The 25,470-nt window shown below is 39.3% G+C and overlaps 1 protein-coding gene across 1 annotated transcript in view; it reads left to right on the plus strand.

Annotated features, from left to right (window-relative positions):
• Positions 1–2,117: 2,117 nt before the first annotated feature.
• LOC103654704 (uncharacterized) overlaps positions 2,118–25,470 on the plus strand; it is a 147,790-nt gene continuing 124,437 nt past the window's right edge. The window contains exon 1 of the mRNA XM_020552342.2: positions 2,118–2,153. Coding sequence (XP_020407931.1) covers positions 2,118–2,153 — 36 coding nt within the window. The remainder of the gene's footprint in view (positions 2,154–25,470) is intronic.

The following is a 25,470-nucleotide window of genomic DNA, read 5'->3' on the forward strand; positions in this document are numbered from 1 at the left end:
TGAATTATGAATTGATGAGTTGTGTTAATTTGATATTACATGGATGTGGTATGTGAAACTGAGTATAACTAATATTTTCTATTGTTAAATTAGTCTAAAAATAACTAGAAATTGATTATTATTTTTTTTACTCTGGCTCGTGTGCTAAACGAGCCAAGCTAACTCTGTGACTCGTTAACTTAACGAGCCGAGCTGAACCAGCTCATTAACCTAACGAGTCAGCTCGAACTCGGACGAGCCAAGTCGGCTCGATATCCGGCCCTAGTAAGCATGTAGGGATATTTTATTGTAGTAATTTCAATCGGGTACTAATACCGACTGATAGAAATTATTCGTAACTTATGTTGGCCGAAGAAAATTAGTTAGTTTCACTCGAATATCCTAAATGACGATAGAAATTAATGAAGCCGAGGAAAACTTTTTTAGTTTCCATATTGTGACTCTCGGTCTCCGGTGGCTCCTATCTCACATATTATTTTAAATTCTACTTTATAAAGAATATTATATATAGTACAAAATATTGTTTTATAGGCGTTCTTCTCTATCATGGTGACTAGCTCCGAGGCAGCCAAATTATAACCTTTTTAGCATTTATGTCTTGGCCTCGCCAAAGGCAAATTTTCTAAATTTGTCAATTCTCTCCGTCACTGATTTTGGTAATATGATTTTGCACATGCAGTATGTAACTATGGTTGTCTGCATGAGGTCTTTTATATCATACACTATATTACCCTCTATTTCAAATTTCACTCTGCAAACAGTGTCATCTACAGTGTTGCATCCTCTATTTGACATGATCCTTGCGGAGGTGCGGAGCCAGTCCAAAATCTAAGTGGAAGCCGAACATCTTAGTAAGCAATTAAGTATAGACCCATACTTTATAGTACATGAAAAAAGGGATTTTACATTCCACCCACTAGTTTTGGCACTCTACTCTGTTCTACCTATATCTAAATGTTCTACTCAGTTTTCCCCTTCCACCTTCAACTTATGCTTAGAAATCACATCACGGAATACATTCCGTCCATCCATTAGATGCCTTACATATGGACCTAGCGACTTACAGGTGGGACCGTGCGCGTGGTTGTCGCTGTTGCAGCTGCTCCGTCAACGGCAACGCCACTGACGCCATGGCCATGGATGCCTATTGCTTCTCTTGTCGCCGACGGCGACGCCGCTCACAACGAGTGAGGCACAGCAACAGCAACAGCACAGCACAACACAGGTAAGCAGTAGCCCATCGTCTCGCAGACGAGGATGGAGTGCGACCTTGAGCGCCCTGGCCCGCGCGCGGTCACCCTGCACCCACCTCCGCTGTCGGCGCGCGACGGACATGAGGAGGAGCAGCGGGACGACGGCCAGGCGAAGGTGTTACAGAGAGAAATTGGAAATTGAAAAAAGTGACCGCGTAAGTGTTACAGAGATACGTTATAAAAACTATTTTGCATTAAATGTACAAGAATTGTATCTGTTTTAGTGGTCATTGGGATCATTAAAATAGTTGAAGTGTTGAGTTTGAATCTCTGTTTCGATCCATTTTTTGCATCAACAGACCATTTTTTACCCTGTTACGGGTCTACATGTAAGATGAGGTGATTTCCGAGCATAGGTTAACGGTATAAAGGGAAAACTGAGTCGAGCAGGAGTAAAACTGAGCGGCCAAAACTAGTGGATGTACTATAAAATCCCCAAAAAAAAGGTTCACAAGATCTTGTTTGAGAGCAAGGAGATTGTAGTGGATCGAAGGGGCTAAAATCTCTTGCTATTCAATAAGGGGCTAAATTTGAGCCCCTTATTGAAAAGCAAGATAGTTTAGCCCCTTCGATGCACTACAACCCTCAAACAAACCATAAATCAAGAAAACTGAGTAAGTATATTTGTTTTAGAACAAAGTAAGTATGTTATATCCTGCCATACAAGCCCAAGATTATGAGGAACAAGCTCTGAATAATCTCATAAATCAAGATGTTGCCATACGACATACTATTGCATGGAATGTTGCTTATTTATTACCATCCTACACTCACGCTGCCATGCATGACAATGTATCGCATATTGTCACTCCGAGCCAGAGAATTCGAGGTCGGATCCTTTCTCATGAGAACTTGCTGGGACCTATGGAGGGCATCGCGTCGGCGTGCTTCATGGATCGGGTGGATCAGAGTCGATGGCGATTGGGACACTCTTGCCAGCACGTGTTTTGATCAGGCCAGCACGGCAAACCTGGTAAAGTGAAGCAGCAGTAACAGCTCTTGTAACCAGGGCACTGAGCCTTCAAACACAATTTGATGTTTATGTCGCTACTTCCCAACATCGTCTTCTCTCCGTCCGGCGGCGGCCGCCGGAGACCGCTAGCCGGTTTCGTCTCCACGTCATGGCCGCCTGCAATCGCTGCACTTCACTGCATCAATTCTTTTCTTCTAAATTGAATATGAATAACAAATCGTGTGATGGGGTTCACGTACCACAGTTTGCAGCGAAAACGAGACATGTCATCATCAGAACGGCGAGGAGAACCGGCGTCAGCCTCATCGCATTCATCTCTCCTTGGGTCAATACACCAGTGTATGCGAAGCGACTTGTCGATGAATAATCGAGCAAACCACGAGTAATGTATATATATATATATATGCTAAAGGCTTACGTCATGTTATATAAAGCATTAATAAGGAATATATATGTAAAGCATTAAATCATTAAATTACTGATGATAGATGTGCACCAAATTAATAAGGAATATATATGTAAAGCATTAATAAGGAATATATATGTAAAGCATTAAATCATTAAATTACTGATGATAGATGTGCACCAAATTAATAAGGAATATATATGTAAAGCATTAAATCATTTTATATATCATGTCCGAAGGATACACAGGTAGTACATATGATAGATAGGCACCAAATTAAAAAATTTATATGGTATCGGCTATTATATCATTTTATACACCCCAAAGATACACACAGTGGGTACAGATGTATAGATGATAGATGGGCACCAAATTAATACTCTCTTTGTTCAAAATTAGTATTTACTTTAGTTCTTGCTTTTTATTTTTATGGTTAAATAAATAATTATGAATCTCAACACATATATAAAACATATACATCAAATATTATAGAAATTATTAATTATCTAAAACAAATCTTAATTTAGGATGGAGGAAAAGTACTTCATTTTATACATCCAAATTCCAAAGGATGCACATGATGGATGGGCACCAAATTAATAAGTTAATAACTATAGCCAAGATGGAAACAAATAATGTGCAATTATTTTCAGATTACGTAGATACAATTTTTACTGTTGCTACGTAATTATGATCTACTAAGTCGATTGCTGAATGATTTGTGTATTAGTTAGGATAGGAGCAATGATGCTGATTGAAATGTTTTATTTTTAATAAGTATCTTTTGTTTCAAAAATAGTGTTTTATTATTGTAGCCAAGATGGATACAAATAATGTGCAATTGTTTTCAGCTTACGTTAGAGTTCCATGGAATATGTTAATCAAATGCAGTTTTTACTGTTGTGAATTGTCTTGAATCGTAATTATGATCTACTAGTTTGATTGGTGCATGATTTGTGTACCAGTTAGGATAGGATTAATGATGCTAATTGAAATGTTTTATTTAAACACTTTTGTGTTAAAATTAGTGTTGTAAGTGTTATCCACTTTGTCTTAGGGTCCATCAAAATTTGTCCTAAATCAAACTATGTAAAATTCGACCAAATTTATAAAGAAGCATATTAACATCTAAAGATGTGAATTATCAACATATATTTCATGATATTTTCATTCATAAATTATATTCCTATTTTATATAATATTGGTTGAACAACATAGAATATTTTCAGCGATGAGATTAAAAAAAATTAAAATACATAAAAACTAGAAAATTAAGTCATTTGAGTATATATAGAATTCTTTCTTTTTTGATATATTTTAGAATTTTACATTAAATATTTTGGATACTAAATGAACTTAAATAAAAACATTCAATTACAAAGATCTAAATCTTCTCAAAGACTATAACTTTGGTATATGATGTGTGTTCATCCAAGATTGTTAATTTAAAAAACTGAATATCAAAATATATGATTATAAAATAAATGTTTGAGAAACAAAAAAGTTCAATTCAACAATGTATCAATATCAAACATGTAAATCGGGTCAACCACTGTAACATTTTTGTATATACATGCAAATATAAAAACACATATAAACATATGAACATGCACCACTAGAGTCTAGAGACGACATCTTTGCCGAGTGCCAAAGCTACTCGACAAACAATCAAATGCACTCGGCCAATCCTTTGTCGAGTGTCGATAGTGATACACATAAATAGCATTCTAGATTTTAAATTTTTAAAAATATAATCTTAAAATTTATATTTAAACTTTAACTAAATTCAAATAAAATAGTTCATTGATAAAGTTGTACATTGTATCGAGAACATCTCAGATCGTTTGTATGAACTTAAAATAATATTTTTCTGCCATAATTTTTTTGATAAAAACTTCTCAACTATAAAGTTGTAGAATGTGCCGAGAGTTACAATTTTTATATAAAATTTTTCGTCATCTTAGTTCATATAGAAAATGTACCAATTATTGTTGGATGAAACTATATTTTAGAGACTTGCATCATAATGGGATTGCATCTATCAAGAATATGGTTCTCATGATGTTTTAAATTTTGCATTGCCTTCATCTTGCCTAGCTCAAGCAAATGGCACCTCAAAGTCACAAGAACAGCAGAAGATCTCTGGCATCTATACACCATATAGAACTCCACCATGTTCTTCTAGTGCTCAGTCTACATCGGCTTTAGTCCCTCACAAACAGAAGTAGTGATAGTTTACTCTAGTGGACTCAGGTTTGCACAGAAGTATGAGATTAAAGGATCAAAACACTGCTTTAAACATGATTCTAGCACAAAAAAATTGCATCCCCTGCACACCTGAAGCACTCGTTCTTTCTTCGAAGATTATTCAAAACTTGGGGCCTATTTTTGCAAAATGAATCTAGTTGATCTTTAAGACGTAATTAAAAGTGCATCTACACCTTTGTGGGTTTTGGTGTTTCAATGACAACACAATTAAAGGTCTAATACAAGTGTTAGGTGTTGAAAAGGAACTTAGTGAAAAGCATACAAGGTTCAACACATGAGTACAATGTGATATTCCATACACAACTGAGTCTAAAAAAGGCTTATGGATGTCACAAGAGAAGAAGGATATTCAATATACACTCAAGTTAGTTTGGCTTAAGGAAAGCTTGACAAGGTGAAGACAACAAGGAAATAGAGCTTCAAGGAACTAAGCAAAGGAGAAAGTCAAGAGTATTGTGGTACCAAAGCTAAGGTGAAAAAGTAAGTACTTGCATTAAGTAGAAGAGCCAGTCAAGCTCAAGATAGGTCATGCTAAGGAAGTTGATCTTTGTTGAAGAAGGTTATGAAGATGAGGGGTGGACATTGATTAAGTTGGTAATCAATGAACATGACTTCGAGTCAGTTTGGCATACCAAGGACTAAGGCAAGAAAGAAATTTGAGGGACTAAGCAAGGGAGAAGGTCAAAAAGATTGAGGTACCAAAAGCTAAAGTGAAGAAGAGACTTCTTGCAAGGATCAAAGCTGATCAAGCTGTGAAGAGTTGTGTGATATTGAAGACCGCAACATAAGAAGACGAGACTTGAAACCATCGATACAAGCTCAAGAAATGGATAGGGTCACAAGATCAAGGTGAAAGTACCAAAGTCATAACCTTGAAGGGCTTTCAAGTGTGCATACTTAGATTAAAGAGCCGAACTGAGAATCCAAGGAAGAATTAGTTTGTGGGGGAACTTCAGAGTTTAGAAAAGTTATTGTTGACCTTTGGAACACAATGGAGCTCAAAGATGTGGCAGAGTTGATCTAATTTAGAGTTTAGGTTCCAAGTGGCATTTAAAGTAAAAGGTTGAAGAAAAGGATAAATTTGAGTTCATAAAATAAAGGTAATTCATGACTTAGACCATTTGGATAAAGTATAACTATGTTTATCTAAATCATCGGAAGGTGCTCAAAGTCGGTCAAGTTGAATGAAAGAAGATGTGCAAAAAATGTCAAGTTTTAGCTTTCTAGGGCGCACTAGACCATGGGTCCATGTGAACCGGACCTTCTTAACAACAGGATCTAGAATTGGTCTTCGATGGCCTAGTGCACCGGACCACTTTTCTAGAGAAGTCAAATTGAATACTTGGTGGCCTAGCGCACCGGACCTCCTAGGTCCAATGGCTAATACGAGGCAACGGTTGACTTCAATGTCTAGCTGACATGGCGGTTGTGCTGGCACGGTCCGATGGTGCAACGAACCAGTCCAGAGCTAGCCCAGATGGAAAGTTTCTGTCAGGATCCCATAGATAGTGGGACTATTGAGGTCCGGTGGTGCTCCCACTACTACAAAGATGCTCTATAGAGATGGTTTGTAATCCATTTTCACTGGCGTTTTTCAGAAACGCTAGTGGTGGGAGCCAGTGGAAATCGATCTTTCCACTGGCGGATATTTTAGAAATCAATCTTAAAGCAATCATTAGTGGAAAAAGTATTTCTACTAACAATTTTCTAAAATTAGCTGCCAGTGGTAGTTTTCCTGCCTTTTTTCAAAATTTCCACCAAAACTAAATTATATATATATACACAAACACACACACACACATATATATATATATATAATATTGATATTGAAAGCAACATGGAATTAAATTCTATCATACATTTATATACAACAAATTTTTTGTTTACAACCATAAAGTTACACATATATGCATCACACATTCTATACATGAAAGTTTTCACCTAAGCCCTAATAACTATCTCGGCTAAGATTTAGTCTACTAATTTCTATTTGTACTCTAAACTCTATCCCAGCTAAGGTTATGTTAGCATCATGACATTTTCCTTCACATAGAATGACTTTTCTATATGAATGAGCATAGGTCCTCAACTATGTTGTACAATGTAACTTGGGTCATATGGTCCACCTTTTTAGTTGAAATTCCTGTTAAGGAAGTTTATAAACATAATATATTTACACTCAATAATACATTTGCATCTTTAATGATAGAACTATATATGTGACTATTACTAATGATACCTTATCAGAGTTCTTGATGCATCGTTCATTCTGTTTCATGAACTCGCAGACATATAACCCACAGAGGACCGATCTAGGCGGTTGCTTATGGCACTACATAATTGGAAATTGGTTATTTAGTTGCAACATTGTCCTATGTACATACATGTATGATATGTATTCATAAATTTACATATTTATCGACCATTTATAGTATATTTGCAATGGCTCACCTTTTTTGATATATCGTGCATTCCACCTTTAAGCTTATAGAACCTATATGCCCTGTGATCTCAAATAGAATCACCATTTTTTTCTCAAACTCTCATCGATAAAAGTCTGCATGCATACAAAGGCTTACACTCTAAGATGGTGATGAATTGTGCATAGTTTGAAGATTCGTAATCTAAGGAGTCAAGCACCAGAAGTGGTCACTGTACGAATCAAATTTGTGATGCATGTGTATGGAAATTGTTAATTATTTATACAAACTCACACTTACTTAAAGTTGTATGGGACCACTATGACTTCCCTTTTTTGAAATCGAAGAATTCCATGTTCTAGGTAGGTGGCATATCAGGCATGAATGTCCTTCTTCAATTCCTCTATATGCTTCTTAACTTCATGCTGTTTTACCTACTTGTCATGATGTTGTCTTTGATTCTCATGCCATGTTTGCATCATCTAGCTCTTCATATGATCATGGTAGGAATAGACCTAGGGGCCATCATGTTGCTTCTCATGTGCCTAGGAATGCATCAAATGGACCAACCATGCTTTATCAAACTTATGGTGCTTCATTTGTTCTTTTGTGCAAAATTGCTAAAGTAGTTGCTAGAAAGTTGGGGCCTAAGTGCAAGAGAGATAAAACTTGCATCTGGGTTCCAAAGTCTTATGTGACTAACCCTATAGGATCCAACAAGAGTTGGGTACCTAAAACCCAAGCTTAAATTACCTTGCAGGTTTATGCATCCGATGGCACAAGCTGGATTATTGATAGTGGATGCACGGACCACATGACGGGGGAGAAGAGAATGTTCACCTCCTACATCAAGAACAAGGATTCCCAAGACATAATCATATTTGGAGATGTGAACCAAGGCAAGGTCAAAGGTCTGGGTAAAATAGCCATCACTACCGAGCATTCAATTTCTAATGTGTTCTTAGTAGAATCACTTGGTTACAATTTACTTTCTATAAGTCAATTATGTCATATGGGCTATAATTGTTTATTTACAAATATTGATGTATCTGTCTTTAGAAGAAGTGATGGTTCATTAGCTTTTAAAGGTGTATTAGATGACAAGCTCTATTTAGTTGATTTCTCAAAAGATAATGCTGATCTAGATGCATGTTTAATAGCTAAGACTAATATGGGCTGGCTCTGACACCGCTGTCTAGCACATGTTGGGATGAAGAATCTTTATAAGCTTCTAAAGGGAGAACATGTGTTAGGACTAACCGATGTCTGTTTTGAGAAAGACAGACCTTGTGCAGTGTTCCAGGCAGGAAAGCAGGTGGGAACTACTCATCAAACCAAGAACGTGAAGACAACATCAAGTCCACTGGAACTCCTTCATATGGATCTCTTCGGGCCCATTGCTTATCTTAGCATTGGGGGAAGTAAGTATGGTTTTGTTATTGTTGATGACTTTTCCCGCTTCACTTGGGTATTTTTTTGCAGGACAAATCAGAAACCCAAGGTACTTTAAAGCGCTTCCTAAGGAGAGCTCAAAATGAGTTTGAGCTCAAGGTAAAAAAGATCAGGAGCGACAATGGATCTGAGTTCAAGAATCTTCAAGTTGAATACTATCTTAAGGAGGAAGGCATCAAGCATGAGTTCTCCGCTCCCTACACACCACAACAAAATAGTGTAGTAGAGAGAAGGAATTGGACGCCCATCGACATGGCAAGGACAATGCTTGTTGAATATAAGACACCTGAGCGGTTTTGGTCAGAAGCTATAAATACAGCTTGCCACACCATAAATCGGCTCTGCCTTCATCGCCTTCTCAAGAAGATATCCAACGAGCTTCTAACCGGTAACATACCCAATGTTTCGTACTTTCGTGTATTTGGGAGCAAATGCTTCATCTTGGTTAAGAAAGGTAGACATTTGAAATTTGCTCCCAAAGCTGTAGAAGGGTTTTTACTAGGTTATGATTCAAATACAAAGGCATATAGGGTCTTCAACAAATCATCGGGTTTAGTTGAAGTCACTAGTGACGTTGTATTTGATGAGGCTAATAGATCTCCAAGAGAGCAAGTTGATCTTGATGATGTAGATGAGGATGAAGTTCCAATGGTCGCAATGCAAACTATGGCAATAGGTGATGTGCGACCGCAGGAACAACAAGATCAAGATCAACCATCTTCCTCAACATTGGTGCATCCCCCAACTCAAGATGAGGAACATGTACCTCAACTCCTTAAGATGCAGGCATAAATCAAGGGGGGAGCACATGAAGAAAAGGATAAGGAGGAAGAAGCTCAACAAGCACCTCCAACTCAAGTCCGGGCAACTATTCAAAGAAAACATCTGGTGGATCAAATTCTGGATGACATCAGCAAGGGAGTAACTACTCGCTCACGTTTAGCTAACTTTTGTGAGCATTACTCATTTGTTTCTTCTATTGAGCCTTTCAGGGTAGAAGAAGCCTTGCAGGATCCAGACTGGGTGTTGGCCATCCAGGAAGAGCTCAATAACTTCAAGAGAAATGAAGTATGGAGCCTGGTGCCACGTCTGAAGCAAAACATTGTGGGAACCAAGTGGGTGTTCCGCAACAAGCAAGATGAGCATGGGGTGGTGACAAGAATCAAGGCTCGACTCATGCATACTATTGCATGGAATGTTGCTTATTTATTATCATCCTACACTCATGCTGCTATGCATGACACGGTATCACATATTGTCACTCCAAGCAGGAGAATTCGAGGCCGGATCCTTTCTCATGAGAACCTGCTGGGACCTATGGAGGGCATCGTGTCGGAGTGCTTCATGGATCGGGTGGATCGGAGTCGCTGGTGATTGGGACACTCTTGGCAGCACGTGTTCTGATCAGGCCAGCATGGCAAACCAGGTAAAGTGAAGCAGCAGTAACAGCTCTTGTAACCGGCGCACTGAGCTTTCAAACACAACTTGATGTTTATGTCGCTGCTTCCCAACATCGTCTTCTCTCCATCCGGCGGCGGCCGCCGGAGAACGCTAGCCGGTGTCGTCTCCACGTCATGGCTGCCTGCAATCGCTGCACTTCACTGCATCAATTTTTTCTTCTAAATTGAATATGCATAACAAATCGTGTGATGGGGTTCACATACCACAATTTGCAGCGAACACGAGACATGTCATCATCAGAACAGCGAGGAGAACCGGCGTCAGCCTCATCGCATTCATCTCTCCTTGGGTCGATACACCAGTGTATGCGAAGCGACTTGTCGATGAATAATCGAGCACACCACCAGTAATATATATATATATATATATATATATATATATATATATATATATATATATATATATATATATATATATATATGCTAAAAGCTTACATCATGTTATATAAAGCATTAATAAGGAATATATATGTAAAGCATTAATAAGGAATATATATGTAAAGCATTAAATCATTAAATTACTGATGATAGATGTGCACCAAATTAATAAGGAATATAGGTGCCGTTTGGTTCGCAAAATGTAATATAAATGGTAATGGTAACGATCACTAGTAGAAAAGAGCTCAAAGCCTGCGACACCCATAAATTATCACTAGCGGTTTCAGTTACCGCGCGCCAGTAAAAAAACCAGGTGGGCCCGGCTTGGGAACAGCCAGTGGAAACATATTTCCACTGGCGGTTCTCTTAACACAACAGCCAGTGGAAATAGGATATTTACACTGGCGGTTGGTGTAACAGAACCGCCAGTGAAAATCTAATAATTTTCACTGGCGGTTCTGTTACACCAACCGCCAGTGGAAATATCCTATTTCCACTAGCGGTTGTGTTAAGATAACCGCCAGTGGAAATATGTTTCCACTGGCGGTTTTTCAAGCCAACCGCCAGTGAACTATGTGTTATAAATACCACTCTTCCTCCCCTGACAGGAGCTGTAGCTCGCAGCCAACTTCCATTGGAGGCGATTTTGGAGGTCCAGATTTCACAAAATACAAGGGGGAGGTTTTGGTCTTCATTTTTGGGAAGAAGGTGAATAAGAAAGGTTGGTTTATGTTTCTTTGTCAATTTTTGTTCATTCTTGCTCAATTTTAGCCACATTTTGGATCTAGGGTTTTACATGTGAGAGAGAAGAGTATAGCTAGGTTATTTTCTCTATTTCCTCAAATGAGGTTGCTTAAGATGGTTAGATTTTGTCTATTCCCTCTCCTTTTTCATGTTTAGTTCTCAAATCAGTTTATCCATGACACATATTTAGTTGCTTAATGAATGGTGAATGTGTTGTATGGAGAGGGAGGATGATAGGTTTGGTAATTAAGATTGTTTTTATTAATTGTTATGAAAGGTTGGTTTAATTATGTTTCAATTGCCAATTATTGTTCATTTTTGCTCAATTTTAACTACATTTTGAAACTAGGCTTTCACCATGTGTTAGAGATAGGTTTGGGTATTAATATTTTTTGTTTATTAGTTGCTAGGAAGGTTTGGCTTATGTTTCTTTTGCCAAATTTTGTTCATTTTTCCTCCATTTTAGCCACATTTTGGATCTAGGGTTTCACCATGTGTTAGAGATAAAATAGTTAGGTTGCTTAATCCAACCGCCTATGACCTTTGTTGTATAAATACCCCTTCATCCTTCCCGACAAAAACTGTGTAGCTCGCGCGCAGCCCAACTTTCATTGGAAGGCCAGATTTCACAAAATACAAGGGGGAGGTTTTGATCTTTATTTTTTGGAAGAAGGTCGCTAAGAAAGGTTGTTCATGTTTCTTTTGCCAATTTTCTTTATCCATGATATATTTAGTTGTTAGGAAATATTGGTATATGTTTCTCTTGCCAATTTGTGTTCTTGTGTGTTTTATGTTACTTTTTTTACAGGTGATGATGGAGAGGATATCCTGGATGTATAAGTTATCAAGGCTAGATCCATCATACATATCTGAGGTCCATAGGTTTATTGTTGTCGCTACAAACCATGCTTGGAGAACAAAGACAAAGCACATATATTGTCCATGCATGGACTGCAAAAATGCTGTTGTATTTGATGACACAGAAAAATCATATCTCATCTGGTATGCTGAGGATTTGTGAGGGATTACATAATTTGGACAAAGCATGGAGAGGGTAACTCTTCGCCTTATACAGCTGGAAACCCTGCGAACATCGACGACATCTTTCAGTTCGTTCACGAGACACAACAACCTCTTCCACAGAGCGAACATGTAGTGCCAAATGTTACTGATCATGGTTACGCTGGAGGAAATGAACGTGAAAGAACCCATGTTCTGCCAAATGTTATGGACGAGGAAGATGCGGAGTTGTTAGAGGCAATGTTGCATCGTCATCAGATCCATCGATGTTCTTCATGAAAGGTATGGAGTCCCTGAAGAAGGCAGCAGAAGAGCCTTTGTACGACGAGTCTAAGGGTTGTACCAAAGAGTTCACAACGCTCCGGCCTGTGTTAAAGCTGTTGATGTTAAAAGCTAGATATGGTCTATCTGATGCTGGCTTCGATGCGTGCTTGAGTATTGTCGCAGACATACTTCCAAAGGAGAACAAAGTGCCTGCTAACACGTACTATGCAAAGAAACTAATCAGTCCACTCACTATGGGCGTGGAGAAGATCCACTCGTGTAGAAATCACTATATCCTTTATCGAGGTGATGATTATAAAGACTTAGAGAGCTGCCCAAAGTGTGGTGCAAGTAGGTACAAGACGAATAAAGACTATCGAGAGGAAGAGTGTGTTGCATCTGTGTCTAAAGGGAAGAAGCGAAAGAATGCCAAAAAGAAGACTTCAAAATCCACGAGCAAAGAAAAAGAAGTAGACTATTATGCGCTCAAAAAGATTCCTGCTTTGGTGATGTGGTACCTCCCCGTCGTCGATCGATTGAGGTGTTTGTTCGCTAACCCTGAAGATGCCAAACTTATGAGCTGGCATGCTTCTGATGAGCACAAAAACGATGGGAAGCTTCGACATCCAGCCGATGGGAAGCAGTGGCAAGATTTCAATGAGAACCACCGAGACTTTGCCGATGAACCAAGAAATGTTAGGTTCACATTGAGTACTGATGGAATGAATCCATTTGCTGAAAGGAGCAGCAAGCATAGCACATGGCAAGTGATCCTCACCATATACAACCTTCCTCCATGGTTGATGCAGAAACGGAAGTACATTTTGCTAACCATCCTTATTTCTGGACCTACACAACCTGGAGTTGATATGGATGTATTTTTAGAGCCCTTAATGGAGGATATGAAAATATTGTGGGTAACGGGTGTTCAAATGTTGGATGAGTATTGTAAAGATTCATTCACGCTGAGAGCAATTATTTTTGTTACGATCAACGATTACCCTGCACTCTTCACATTATCAGGCCAGTTTAAGGGAAAGGTTGGCTGCATAGTATGCATTGATGGAACTGCTTACGTGTCCCTTACTGCATCTAAGAAGATAGTGTACATGAGGCACAGACACTTTTTATTGGAAGGACACAGGTACCGCATGCGAAAGATGGATAAGTACTTTGACAATAATGGTGAACTACATTCTACTGCTCCATCGGGTAACAATAGAGGTCATAGAGTTTTTGAGATAGTCAGGAATATCAAGTTTGTTTTCGGGAAGAAGACAAAAGACGGAAAAACAAGGAAGGATGCCAAACCAGCTCCGGGGGCTATATTCAAGAAAAAGTCTATTTTCTTCGAGTACTTGCCTTACTAGAAAGAGTTAGATGTGCGACATGCGATCGATGGTATGCACGTTCAGAAGAACGTGTTTGAAAGCATAATTCGCACCTTGCTAGACATAAAGGGCAAAACAAAAGAAGGGCTCAATTCACACATGGACTTGGTAAATTTAGGCATAAAAAAGGAACTACATCCTGTTCTTCAAGAAAATGGGAAGTATCATCTCCCAGCAGCAAGCTACAATCTCAATGTAGATGAGAAACATGCGATGTGTGTTTGGCTTAAGAATTTGAAAGTCCCATCCGGATTCTGCTCTGGCATACGGAGTATTGTGTCAATGAAAGACCTGATAGTCACCAACTACAACTCACATGATTGTCATGTCATGCTGACTACATTCCTACCTATTGCCATCAGGGCTATAAATCCTTTGTTTTTAAAGATGGCAATCACACGGTTGTGCTACTTTTTCAACAGAATTTCACAAAAGGTAATTGACCGTGATGAGTTGGCATCTCTTTAGGAATTCGCAGTGGAGACAATATCACAGTTTGAGATGTGTTTCCCTCCATCGTTCTTTGATATTATGGTGCACCTTGTGGTGCACTTGGTGCCACAAATAGAGGCATTGGGTCCTATGTACTTGCATGAAATGTGGACGTACGAGCGTTTCATGTCAATACTGAATGGCTATGTATCAACCCGTGCTCGTCCCGAGGCATCCATGATAGAGGGGTACTGTACTGAAGAGGCCATTGAGTCTGGAGGTCCATTCTGCAATAGTATCCTAAAAGACCAGGTTGCAATAGGTTTGCCTTTGTCACGACACGAGGGTAGATTGTATGGAAGCGGGAGGATGGGACGGAAATCTTTCATCCCACCAGATTACAATACAGTACTTGAGGCACATCACAGCATCCTACATCAGCTAGCGATAATAGAGCCATTTATCCAACAACACATCAATGAGCTTCACGAGCAAAATCCTGGGCATACGACTGATTGGGTAATGAAGCAACATAAGCAGCGGTTCAACACATGGCTAATGGTGAAGGACATTCCACGTGGAGAAACAATAGAAGAACAAACCATCAAGGGGTTGGCATCTGGACCATCACGCCAGGTCACAACATGGCAAACCTATGACATTAGTGGATTCACATTTTGTACCAAGTCCAAGGACAAAAAGAACATGTCACAAAACAGTGGTGTTCGATGCGAGGGCATAGATGATGAAACTGGTGAGATTATTACATATTTTGGCTTTATTGAGGACATATGGGAACTAGACTATGGTACATTTCAGATCTCGGTTTTCCGATGTCAATGGGTTGAAGACAAACATGTCACGGTAGACAACTATGGGGTCAGAGTTCTTGATCTAAGTAAGGTAGGTTACAAAGATGACCCATGGATCCTTGCTAATCGTGTTGCACAGGTCTTCTATGCTGAACAGATCATTTCTAACAATGAGAAGAAAAGCACCGACAAACCAAAGCATGTAGTTTTTCCTGGAAAACAACAAGCTATAGGAGTTGATGGTGTATCTGATTTAGAGGATTTTAACCAGTTCAACGACATGTCTCTTTTCATAGACCATCCAACCAAGATAAGGAACGTTGAGCGAAGCATCCCACGCAATTCGATGCCCTGGGTACGCCACGATGGACAAGGCAGAACAATAGCTCCCTAGATTATATAGTTGTCATGTAATTGATTATTGTTAGGACATGTCATGTAATTGATTATTGTTAGCGACAAACCGAAGCATGTAATTTTACACAACTTTCTAGTGACTTTCTAGAGAGGAGAGGGAGAGGGGGAGAGGGAGAGAGAGGAGAGAGAGATAGGAGAGAGAGGAGAGAGAGATAGGAGAGAGAGGAGAGAGAGAGGAGAGAGAGAGGAGAGAGAGAGGGAGAGATAGAGGAGGGAGAGAGAGGGAAGAGAGAGGAGGGAGAGAGGAGAGAGAGAGGAAGGAGAGGGGAGAGAGGAGGGAGAGGAGAGAGAGGATAGAGAGGAGAGAGAGAGGAGAGAGAGGAGAGGAGAGAGAGAGGAGAGAGAGAGAAGAGGAGAGAGAGAGCGGAGAGGAGAGAGAGGAGAGAGAGGAGAGATAGAGGAGAGGAGAGAGAGAGGAGAGAGAGAGGAGAGGAGAGAGAGGAGAGAGAGGAGAGAGAGAGGAGAGGAGAGAGAGGAGAGAGAGAGGAGAGAGAGGAAGGAGAGAGAGAAGTAATATATAAATATATATATTATGTATACTAAATATATATATTTATATATTTAATATGTATACAAATTTATATACTTAATATATGTATATATCATAAAAAATAATATACTAAAAATATTACTACTAGCGGTTCACAACGAAAACCGCTAGTAGAAATGGCCTCCAAATTTTCGGCCCCGCGCGCGCTCCTTTATATAGGAGATATTTCTACTGGCGGTTCTCGATGACAACCGCCAGTAGAAATATCTCCTATATAAAGGAGCGCGCACGGGGTCGAAAATTTCTCTAAGTCTTTGGCGCCCAGTCTTTTACACTCCCACCGTCAGGCTGCCGAAATTTCGCCCCAGCGATCTTCTCCGCCGTGCGCCGTCGTCCCCGCCGTCGTCCCCGCGCCGTAGGTACGTTCCCCTCTCTCTCCCTTCTTCGACTTTGATCGCGCTCGGGCACGCCGCCGCCGCCGCGCGCGTGTAAAAACCCTAGGGCGCGCGTCTCTGCAGAGAGTGAGAGAGAGGGAGAGGAGAGGAGAGAGGGAAAGGGAAGAGAGAGGAGGGAGAGGGAAGAGAGAGGAGGGAGAGGGAAGAGAGAGGAGAGGAGAGAGGGAAAGGGAAGAGAGAGGAAAGAGAGAGGAGGGAGGGAGAGAGATAGAAGAGAGAGGAGGGAGAGGGAAGAGAGAGGAGGGAGGAGAAGAGAGAGGAGAGGAGGGAGGGAAAGGGAAGAGAGGAGTAGATCACCAACATCTCTGATGATGAAGATGAGGAGATCGATTGGACGACACTGATAGACAACGAGGAGTAGAAAAGTAGAAATTACTATATATGTTCTAATCTTAGTATGATATTATATATAAGAACTTAGTATGATGGACGGCGTATTATGTAAGAACTTAGTATGATATTATATATATGTTCTAATCTTTTGTTCCAATCTGATGAAAGGGGTACACAACTCGATAATATCCGTACGACTCTCCCTCTCTCCCTCTCTATACGTTCTATATGACTCTCCATCTCTCTCTACGTCCTATACGACTCCTCCTCTCTCCCTCTCTATACGTTCTATACGACTCTCCATCTCTCTCTACGTTCTGTACGACTCTCCCTCTCTATACGTTATATACGACTCTCCATCTCTCTCTCTACGTCCTATACGACTCTCCCTCTCTATACGTAACTCGATAATATCCGTATCACAATATTAGGGGTTAGGGTTAGGGCTTAGGGTTAGTGTTAGTGGTTAAGGGTTAGGGTATTTATTAATATGAATTTAATTATTGCTTATGTTAATATGTGTTAATATGTATTTGTATATATATAGCTCAATGAGCTCTCCAATCAAGGACCAAGGATTAGGGCCCGACCACATGGACAAGAGTGTTGCTCAAGAACAATCCAGCAGTGAAGGATATGAAACGCCTAGCGACCCTTTTCCTACCACTAGCAAAGATAGGGCCGCTAGCCGTGAGTTGCAACGTGACCCTACTTATGATCCACAAGACCATGAGGTAAATTACACATCCTTAATTTCGTGTGTGTACCTAATTAATTAGCTGATTTCACAATGTCTATTACACATGCATGATTTCTTGTGCATTTTATTACATGAATAGGAGGTCTTGTCTCAATTTCGTGCGATGCTCGAAAAAGCTGCGGCACGATACCAAGACGCACCGGAACCGACCCAAGGCGCACCGGAACCGACCCAAGGCGCACCGGAATCGACCGAGACAACCACCGAGAGGTCAAGGAAAAGGAAGCAGAGCGATCGGAACAGAGGTGATAGGGGGCTAAACAAGTTTCCTGACAAGACATATAAAATCGCAGACGTGAGCCCGAATGGTCAGCCCCTAGCTCCAGAAGAGGCACTGCCTAAGTTCCGGAATGCACTTGGGTTCTTAGTTAGAGATAATCTTGACATCACAATCCGACAGTGGAGAGATGTATCAGATGATGTCAAGAATCAAATGTGGAATAAGCTAATAACGAGGTTCGTTTTGCCTCGGGGTTCAGAAGAACTCGTGAAAAAATACACGATGAAGCAGTTTGCAATCAATTTCCGAAACTAGAGGTCTGAGATGAATACAAAGTTTGCAAAGAAAGACCTAGACCCGACGAAAAATATAAAATCTCAGCAAGTCAGTGGGCAGTATTTCTAGAGCAGAGGAGCAGCCCTGATTTCATATCGCTAAGTGAGGCAAATTCGGAACTATCTAAGAAGAACAAATACCACCACCACCTTGGCACAGGTGGTTACAAGCGTTAGGTTCCTAAATGGAGACAAGAAGACGCCGAGAAGAAGGCTGCAGGGTTGCCGACGTTGTCCGAGCAACTTGGTGAAAGGACAACTAATTGGATCCATGCTAGAAAACTAAGGGAAACTGAGTCTGGTGTATCTTTTGATGATCCCACTATCGAAGAAGCGGCAAAAAACATATATGCAATTGCAGCTAAGCAAAGCCAAGGAACATTTAAGCCGCAAAGGGAGATAGACATTCTAACGGCTGGTCTCGGTAACCCTGAGCATCCTGGTCGTGTACGAGGAATCTCATCTAAGGAAGGATGGAAGGAAGGATTCAGACCACAATGGGAAGGTCTGTACAAGAAACGTGATCGATACAAGGAAGAAATGGCGAATTATTTTAAGGAGGAGGCCAAGAAAGAGTTCAAAGGCCTGATGTCTGAAATGCTATCGAATCCTCCTCTAGAATTGATGCAGCAATTGGCGATGGCGAGTGCGATGTCTGTTCAACAGATGACCACTCCACAGATGCAAATAATTCCAGCAGCTCAACCGCCGGCTTCCACCGAGGGTACGACCATCCTAAGCTCTATCGTGTCAACGGGAAAAAAGGTCTGCTATCCAGTTGATGACATCACAAGGCCTGTGGCATGCACACTAGTTATAAGATATGGTATTAACAATCAGCGTACAAAGAAAGTAGCCATAGGCCTTGCGATCCCAGGACACAAGTTCCATGGAAACGACATTCCAGAAGAATATTGCAGGGTAGAAGTGACGACAGTCGTCCAAGGATCCGAGGACGACATGCTAGACATCCCTGGGCCCAAAGGTATCGAGACACTTGGACAAGCTATCAAGAATTTTATCCTTTGGCCTCGAAGGGATGTCGAATTGGTTGATCCACCACGACAGCCGTCATCGCAGGCCCAACTGTCTCCGCCTTCTCAAATTGTTGTTCCTATTGTACATCCATCATCACCTCCTCAAACTTCACATGCTGCTCCTCATCCTCTTTCTGACCCTCCTTCTCCTCATCCTCATGGTGGCCCACCTTCTCCGCCACATACATCGCCCTTCAGGGATCCACCTTCTCCACAGCCATCAAGGGATCCACGACCATCAAAGAAATCTAAAGTTTCTATACCAAAATTAGTGTCCCCATTCGAGAAGAAAAAGAAGAGTAAATCCACTGCTGGCACAGCTCATCTTTTGAAAGGGATTGGACGGAGCCTCACGTCAGACACTGTTGATTTGGCCGATCTCGAGGAGTCCGCAAAAAAGGCTGAGGCAATGGCCACAAATATAAAGAAGCCAACTAAGGCAGATTATGAAAACGTGCCTAAAAAATATGTGTCGGGCAGACCACTACTCACTTTTGAGAAACTAAGGAAGGTCCCGGCTAATATTAAAAGGTTGCATGATTGGTACATGCGGGCATCTTCAGTTGGCATCGACACCATCAGTGTTAATATACAGCCCATGCTTTTATTGGTTCAAATCAAAAAGCCTTTGTTGCATTCGAGGACATGTGGTTAATGATGAACCTTTAGAGACTCGACGTGCAACTTGTAACCATATTTGCATTGTAAGTGTCACTCATACTCCACATATATGTGTTATTATTAGTGAGTTGTATAAATTTTCAATATCTGACATGCACGTGTGCGTTGCAGAATGCAACATGATCAGCAGGAGATCCTTTATGGTACCAATCCCAATGCTAGTGCCAGTAAAAGGGTTGTGTATCTCAACCCAATAAAGATATGCGAGGATAACCACACTTTTAGAATCGGAAAAGACAACGAAGCATTACAGGGACTAACAGACGAAGAAATTGAGGTGCGTATCCAGGATCTGAAGAAGGTTTTGAAGCAAGATACGCCACCTACATAGGACACGCAATGCTTCAATTTCAAGACAGGCAATCCATAGTGGCCCCGTACAACTTTAATTAAGTGTGATTTTGCATAAATAAAATTAATAATTTCAATACACATGTATCATAAGTTTGATTCGTACAGGGACCACAGGATATGCTTCTTCATTTATCCTATGGTTGGAAAGGTGCTGGTGCTCGACTCCTTGCACACCGAGCCTTCGGCCTATTCAAAATTCCTCAGCATCTTAGAGATGTAAGCCTTTTCTATGCATGCATACTTATATCGATGAGAATTGTAGAATAACATGGTGATTCTATTTGAGATCACAGGGCATTTAGGTTTTATAAGCTACGAGGTGGAAAGTACGACACGTCCAAAAAAGGCGTGCCACTAGACATCCATTATAACTGGTCGGTAAGTATGTGAATTTATGAATACATATCATACATGTACGTACATAGGACAATGTTGCAACTAAATAACCAATCTCCCGTTATGTAGTGCCACAAGCAACCACCCGGATCGGTCCTATGTGGGTTCTACGTGTGCGAGTTCATGAGAATGAACGGACGATACATCACGGACCCTGGCAAGGTATTATTAGTAATAGTCACGTATGTATTTATGTCATTAAAGATGCAAATGTGTTATTATTGAGTATAAATAGATGATGTTTATAAACTTCCTTTACAGCAATTTCAACAAGGAAGCCCGAAGAACTTTAATGAAGGTGCATTGTATGGCATAGTTGAGGACCTGTGCACATTCATATTGAAAGAGGTCATTCCCGCAGAAGGGAAATATCACGATGCTTCCAGAACATTAGCTTTGCCAGAGTTTAGAATACTAACAGAAATTAGTAGACTATCTCTTAGCCGAGATAGTTATTAGAGCTTAAGTGAAAACTTTGATGTATATAATGTGTGATGCATACATGGTTGTAAACAAGACTTTGATGTATATAAATGTATGATAGAATTTAATTCCATGTTGCTTTTAATATCAATACTACATGTTTATCAATATATATATATATATGTTTGTGTGTGTAAATATATATAAATTTCAGTACTGATTGAAAATTTAAAAAAAGGCGGGAAAACTTCCACTGGCGGCTAAATAAAAAAACCGCCAGTGGAAATGATATTTCCACTTGCGGTGTTATTAAGAAAACCGCCAGTGAAAATATAATTTCCACTGGCGGTTTGCTTAAGAAAACCGCCAGTGGAAATGCTATTTCCACTGGTGGTTTGCTTAAGAAAATCGCCAGTGGAAATTATATTTTCACTGGCGGTTCTAGAATAACCGCCAGTGGAAATGGCGATTTCCACTGGCCCCTAGCACTGGCGGCACTGAAAAACACCAGTGCAAACAGCTCTAGAACCGCCACTATAGAGCCTCTGTGTACTAGTGGTTTCACACTCAAATACCGGCGGTAACAAATTTGAATAAAGCGATATCCATTTGTAGTGTGGTATCGATTACGATTGGACTTAAACAAACATGATTTAACGTTATCGGTTACCAATTACGTTACCAATATGTGAACCAAACGCCACCATATATGTAAAGCATTAAATCATTTTATATATCATGTCCGAATGATACACAGGTAGTACATATGATAGATAGGCACCAAATTAAAAATATATATGGTATCGGCACACAATCGGTACAGATGTATAGATGATAGATGGGCACCAAATTAATACTCTCTTTGTTCCAAATTAGTATTTACTTTAGTTCTTGCTTTTTATGTTTATGGTTAAATAAATAATTATGAATCTCAACACATATACAAAACATATACATCAAATATTGTAGAAATTATTAATTATCTAAAACGAATCTTAATTTAGGATGGAGGAAAAGTACGTCATTTTATACATCCAAATTCCAAAGGATGCACATGATAGATGGGCACCAAATTAATAAGTTAATAACTATATCCAAGATGGAAACAAATAATGTGCAATTATTTTCAGATTACGTAGATGCAGTTTTTAGTGTTGCTATGTAATTATGATCTACTAAGTTGATTGTTGAATGATTTGCGTATCAGTTAGGATAGGAGCAATGTTGCTGATTGAAATGTTTTATTTTTAATAAGTATCTTTTGTGTCAAAAATAGTGTTTTATTATTGTAGCCAAGATGGATACAAATAATGTGCAATTGTTTTGAGCTTACATTAGAGTTCCATGGAATATGTTAATCAAATGCAGTTTTTACTGTTGCGAATTGTCTTGAATCGTAATTAGCATCTACTAGTTTGATTGGTGCACGATTTGTGTACCAGTTAGGATAGGATTAATGATGCTAATTGAAATGTTTTACTTAAAAACTTTTGTGTTAAAATTGGTGTTGTTAAGTGTTATCCACTTTGTCTTAGGATCCATCAAAATTTGTCCTAAATCAAACTATGTAAAATTTGACCAAATTTATAAAGAAGCATATTAACATCTAAAGATTTGAATTATCAACATATATTTCATGATATTTTCATTCATAAATTGTATTCTTATTTTATATAATATTGGTTGTACAACATAGAATATTTTCAGCGATGAGATTTAAAAAAAATTAAAATACTTAAAACTAGAAAATTAAGCCAATTCAGTATATATAGGATTCTTTCTTTTTTTGATATATTTTAGAATTTTACATTAAATATTTTGGCTACTAAATGAACTTAAATAAAAACATTCAACTACAAAGATCTAAATCTTCTCAAAGACTATAACTTTGGTATATGATGTGTGTTCATCCAAGATTGTTAATTTAAAAAACTGAATCTCAAAATATATGATTATAAAATAAATGTTTGAGACACACAAAAAGTTCAATTCAACAATGTATCAATATCAAACTTGTAAATCGGGTCAACCACTGTAACATTTTTGTATATACATGCAAATATAAAAACACATATAAACATATGAACATGCACCACTATAGTCTAGAGACGACATCTTTGCCGAGTGCCAAACCTACTCGACAAACAATCAAATGCACTCGGCCAATCCTTTGCCGAGTGTCGATAGTGATACACATAAATAGCATTCTAGATTTTAAATTTTAAAAATATGAACTTAAAATTTATATTTAAACTTTAACTAAATTCAAATAAAATAGTTCATTGATAAAGTTGTACATTGTATCGAGAACATCTCAGATCGTTTGTATGAACTTAAAATAATATTTTTCTGCCATAATTTTTTTGATAAAAACTTCTCAACTATAAAGTTGTAGAATGTGCCGAGAGTTACAATTTTGATATAATTTTTTTCGTCATCTTAGTTCATATAGAAAATGTACCAATTATTGTTGGATGAAACTATATTTTAGAGACTTGCATCTTAATGGGATTGCATCTATCAAGAATATGGTTCTCGTGATGTTTTAAATTTTGCATTGCCTTCATCTTGCCCAGCTCAAGCAAATGGCACCTCAAAGTCACAAGAAAAATAGAAGATCTCTGGCATCTATACCACATATAGAACTCCACCATGTTCTTCTAGTGCTCAGTCTACATCGGCTTTAGTCCCTCACAAACAGAAGCAGTGATAGTTTACTCTAGTGGACTCAGGTTTGCACAGAAGTATGAGATTAAAGGATCAAAACACTGCTTTAAACATGATTCTAGCACAAAAAAATTGCATCCCCTGCACACCTGAAGCACTCGTTCTTTCTTCGAAGATTATTCAAAACTTGGGGCCTATTTTTGCAAAATGAATCTAGTTGATCTTTAAGACGTAATTAAAAGTGCATCTACACCTTTGTGGGTTTTGGTGTTTCAATGACAACACAATTAAAGGTCTAATACAAGTGTTAGGTGTTGAAAAGGAACTTAGTGAAAAGCATACAAGGTTCAACACATGAGTACAATGTGATATTCCATACACAATTGAGTCTAAAAAAGGCTTATGGATGTCACAAGAGAAGAAGGATATTCAATATACACTCAAGTTAGTTTGGCTTAAGTAAAGCTTGACAATGTGAAGACAACAAGGAAATGGGGCTTCAAGGAACTAAGCAAAGGAGAAAGTCAAGAGGAATGTGGTACCAAAGCTAAGGTGAAAAAGTAAGTACTTGCATTAAGTAGAAGAGCCAGTCAAGCTCAAGATAGGTCATGCTAAGGAAGTTGATATTTGTTGAAGAAGGTTATGAAGATGAGGGGTGGACATTAATTAAGTTGGTAATCAATGAACATGACTTCGAGTCAGTTTGGCATACCAAGGAATAAGGCAAGAAAGAAATTTGAGGGACTAAGCAACTAAGAAGGTCAAAAAGATTGAGGTACCAAAAGCTAAAGTGAAGAAGAGACTTATTGCAAGGATCAAAGCTGATCAAGCTGTGAAGAGTTATGTGATATTGAAGACCGCAACATAAGAAGATGAGACTTGAAACCATCGATACTAGCTCAAGAAATGGATATGATCACAAGATCAAGGTGAAAGTACCAAAGTCATTACCTAGAAGGGCTTTCAAGTGTGCATACTCAATAAAAGAGCCTAAATGAGAATCCAAGGAAGAATTAGTTTATGGGGAATTTCAGAGTTTAGAAAAGTTATTGTTGACCATTGGAACACAATGGAGCTCAAAGATGTGGTAGAGTTGATCAGATTTGGAGTTTAGGTTCCAAGTGGCATTTAATGTAAAAGGTTGAAGAAAAGGAGAAATTTGAGTTCAAGATAAATAAAGGTAATTCATGACTTAGACCATTTGGAAGGTGCTCAAAGTCGGTCAAGTTGAATGAAAGAATATGTGCATAAAAATGTCAAGTTTTAGCTTTCTAGGGCGCAATGGACCGTGGGTCCATGTGAACTAGACCTTCTTAACAGAGGGATCTAGAATTGGTCTTCGATGGCCTAGTGCACAGGACCACTTTTCCAGAGAAGTCAAATTCAATACTTGGTAGCCTAGCGCACCCGACCTCCTGGGTCCAGTGGCTAATCCGAGGCAACGGTTGACTTCAACGTCTAGCTGACGTGGCGGTTGTGCTGGCACAGTTCGATGGTGCAACGAACAAGTCCGGTGCTAGCCCAGATGGAAAGTTACTGTCAGGATCCCATAGATAGTGGGACTGTTGAGACTCTGGTGGTGCTCCCACTAGTACAAAGATGCTCTATAGAGATGGTTTGTAATCCATT

This window comes from Zea mays, chromosome 4 (assembly GCF_902167145.1).
Source record: "Zea mays cultivar B73 chromosome 4, Zm-B73-REFERENCE-NAM-5.0, whole genome shotgun sequence".
In the NCBI taxonomy this organism is placed as follows: Eukaryota; Viridiplantae; Streptophyta; class Magnoliopsida; order Poales; family Poaceae; genus Zea; species Zea mays.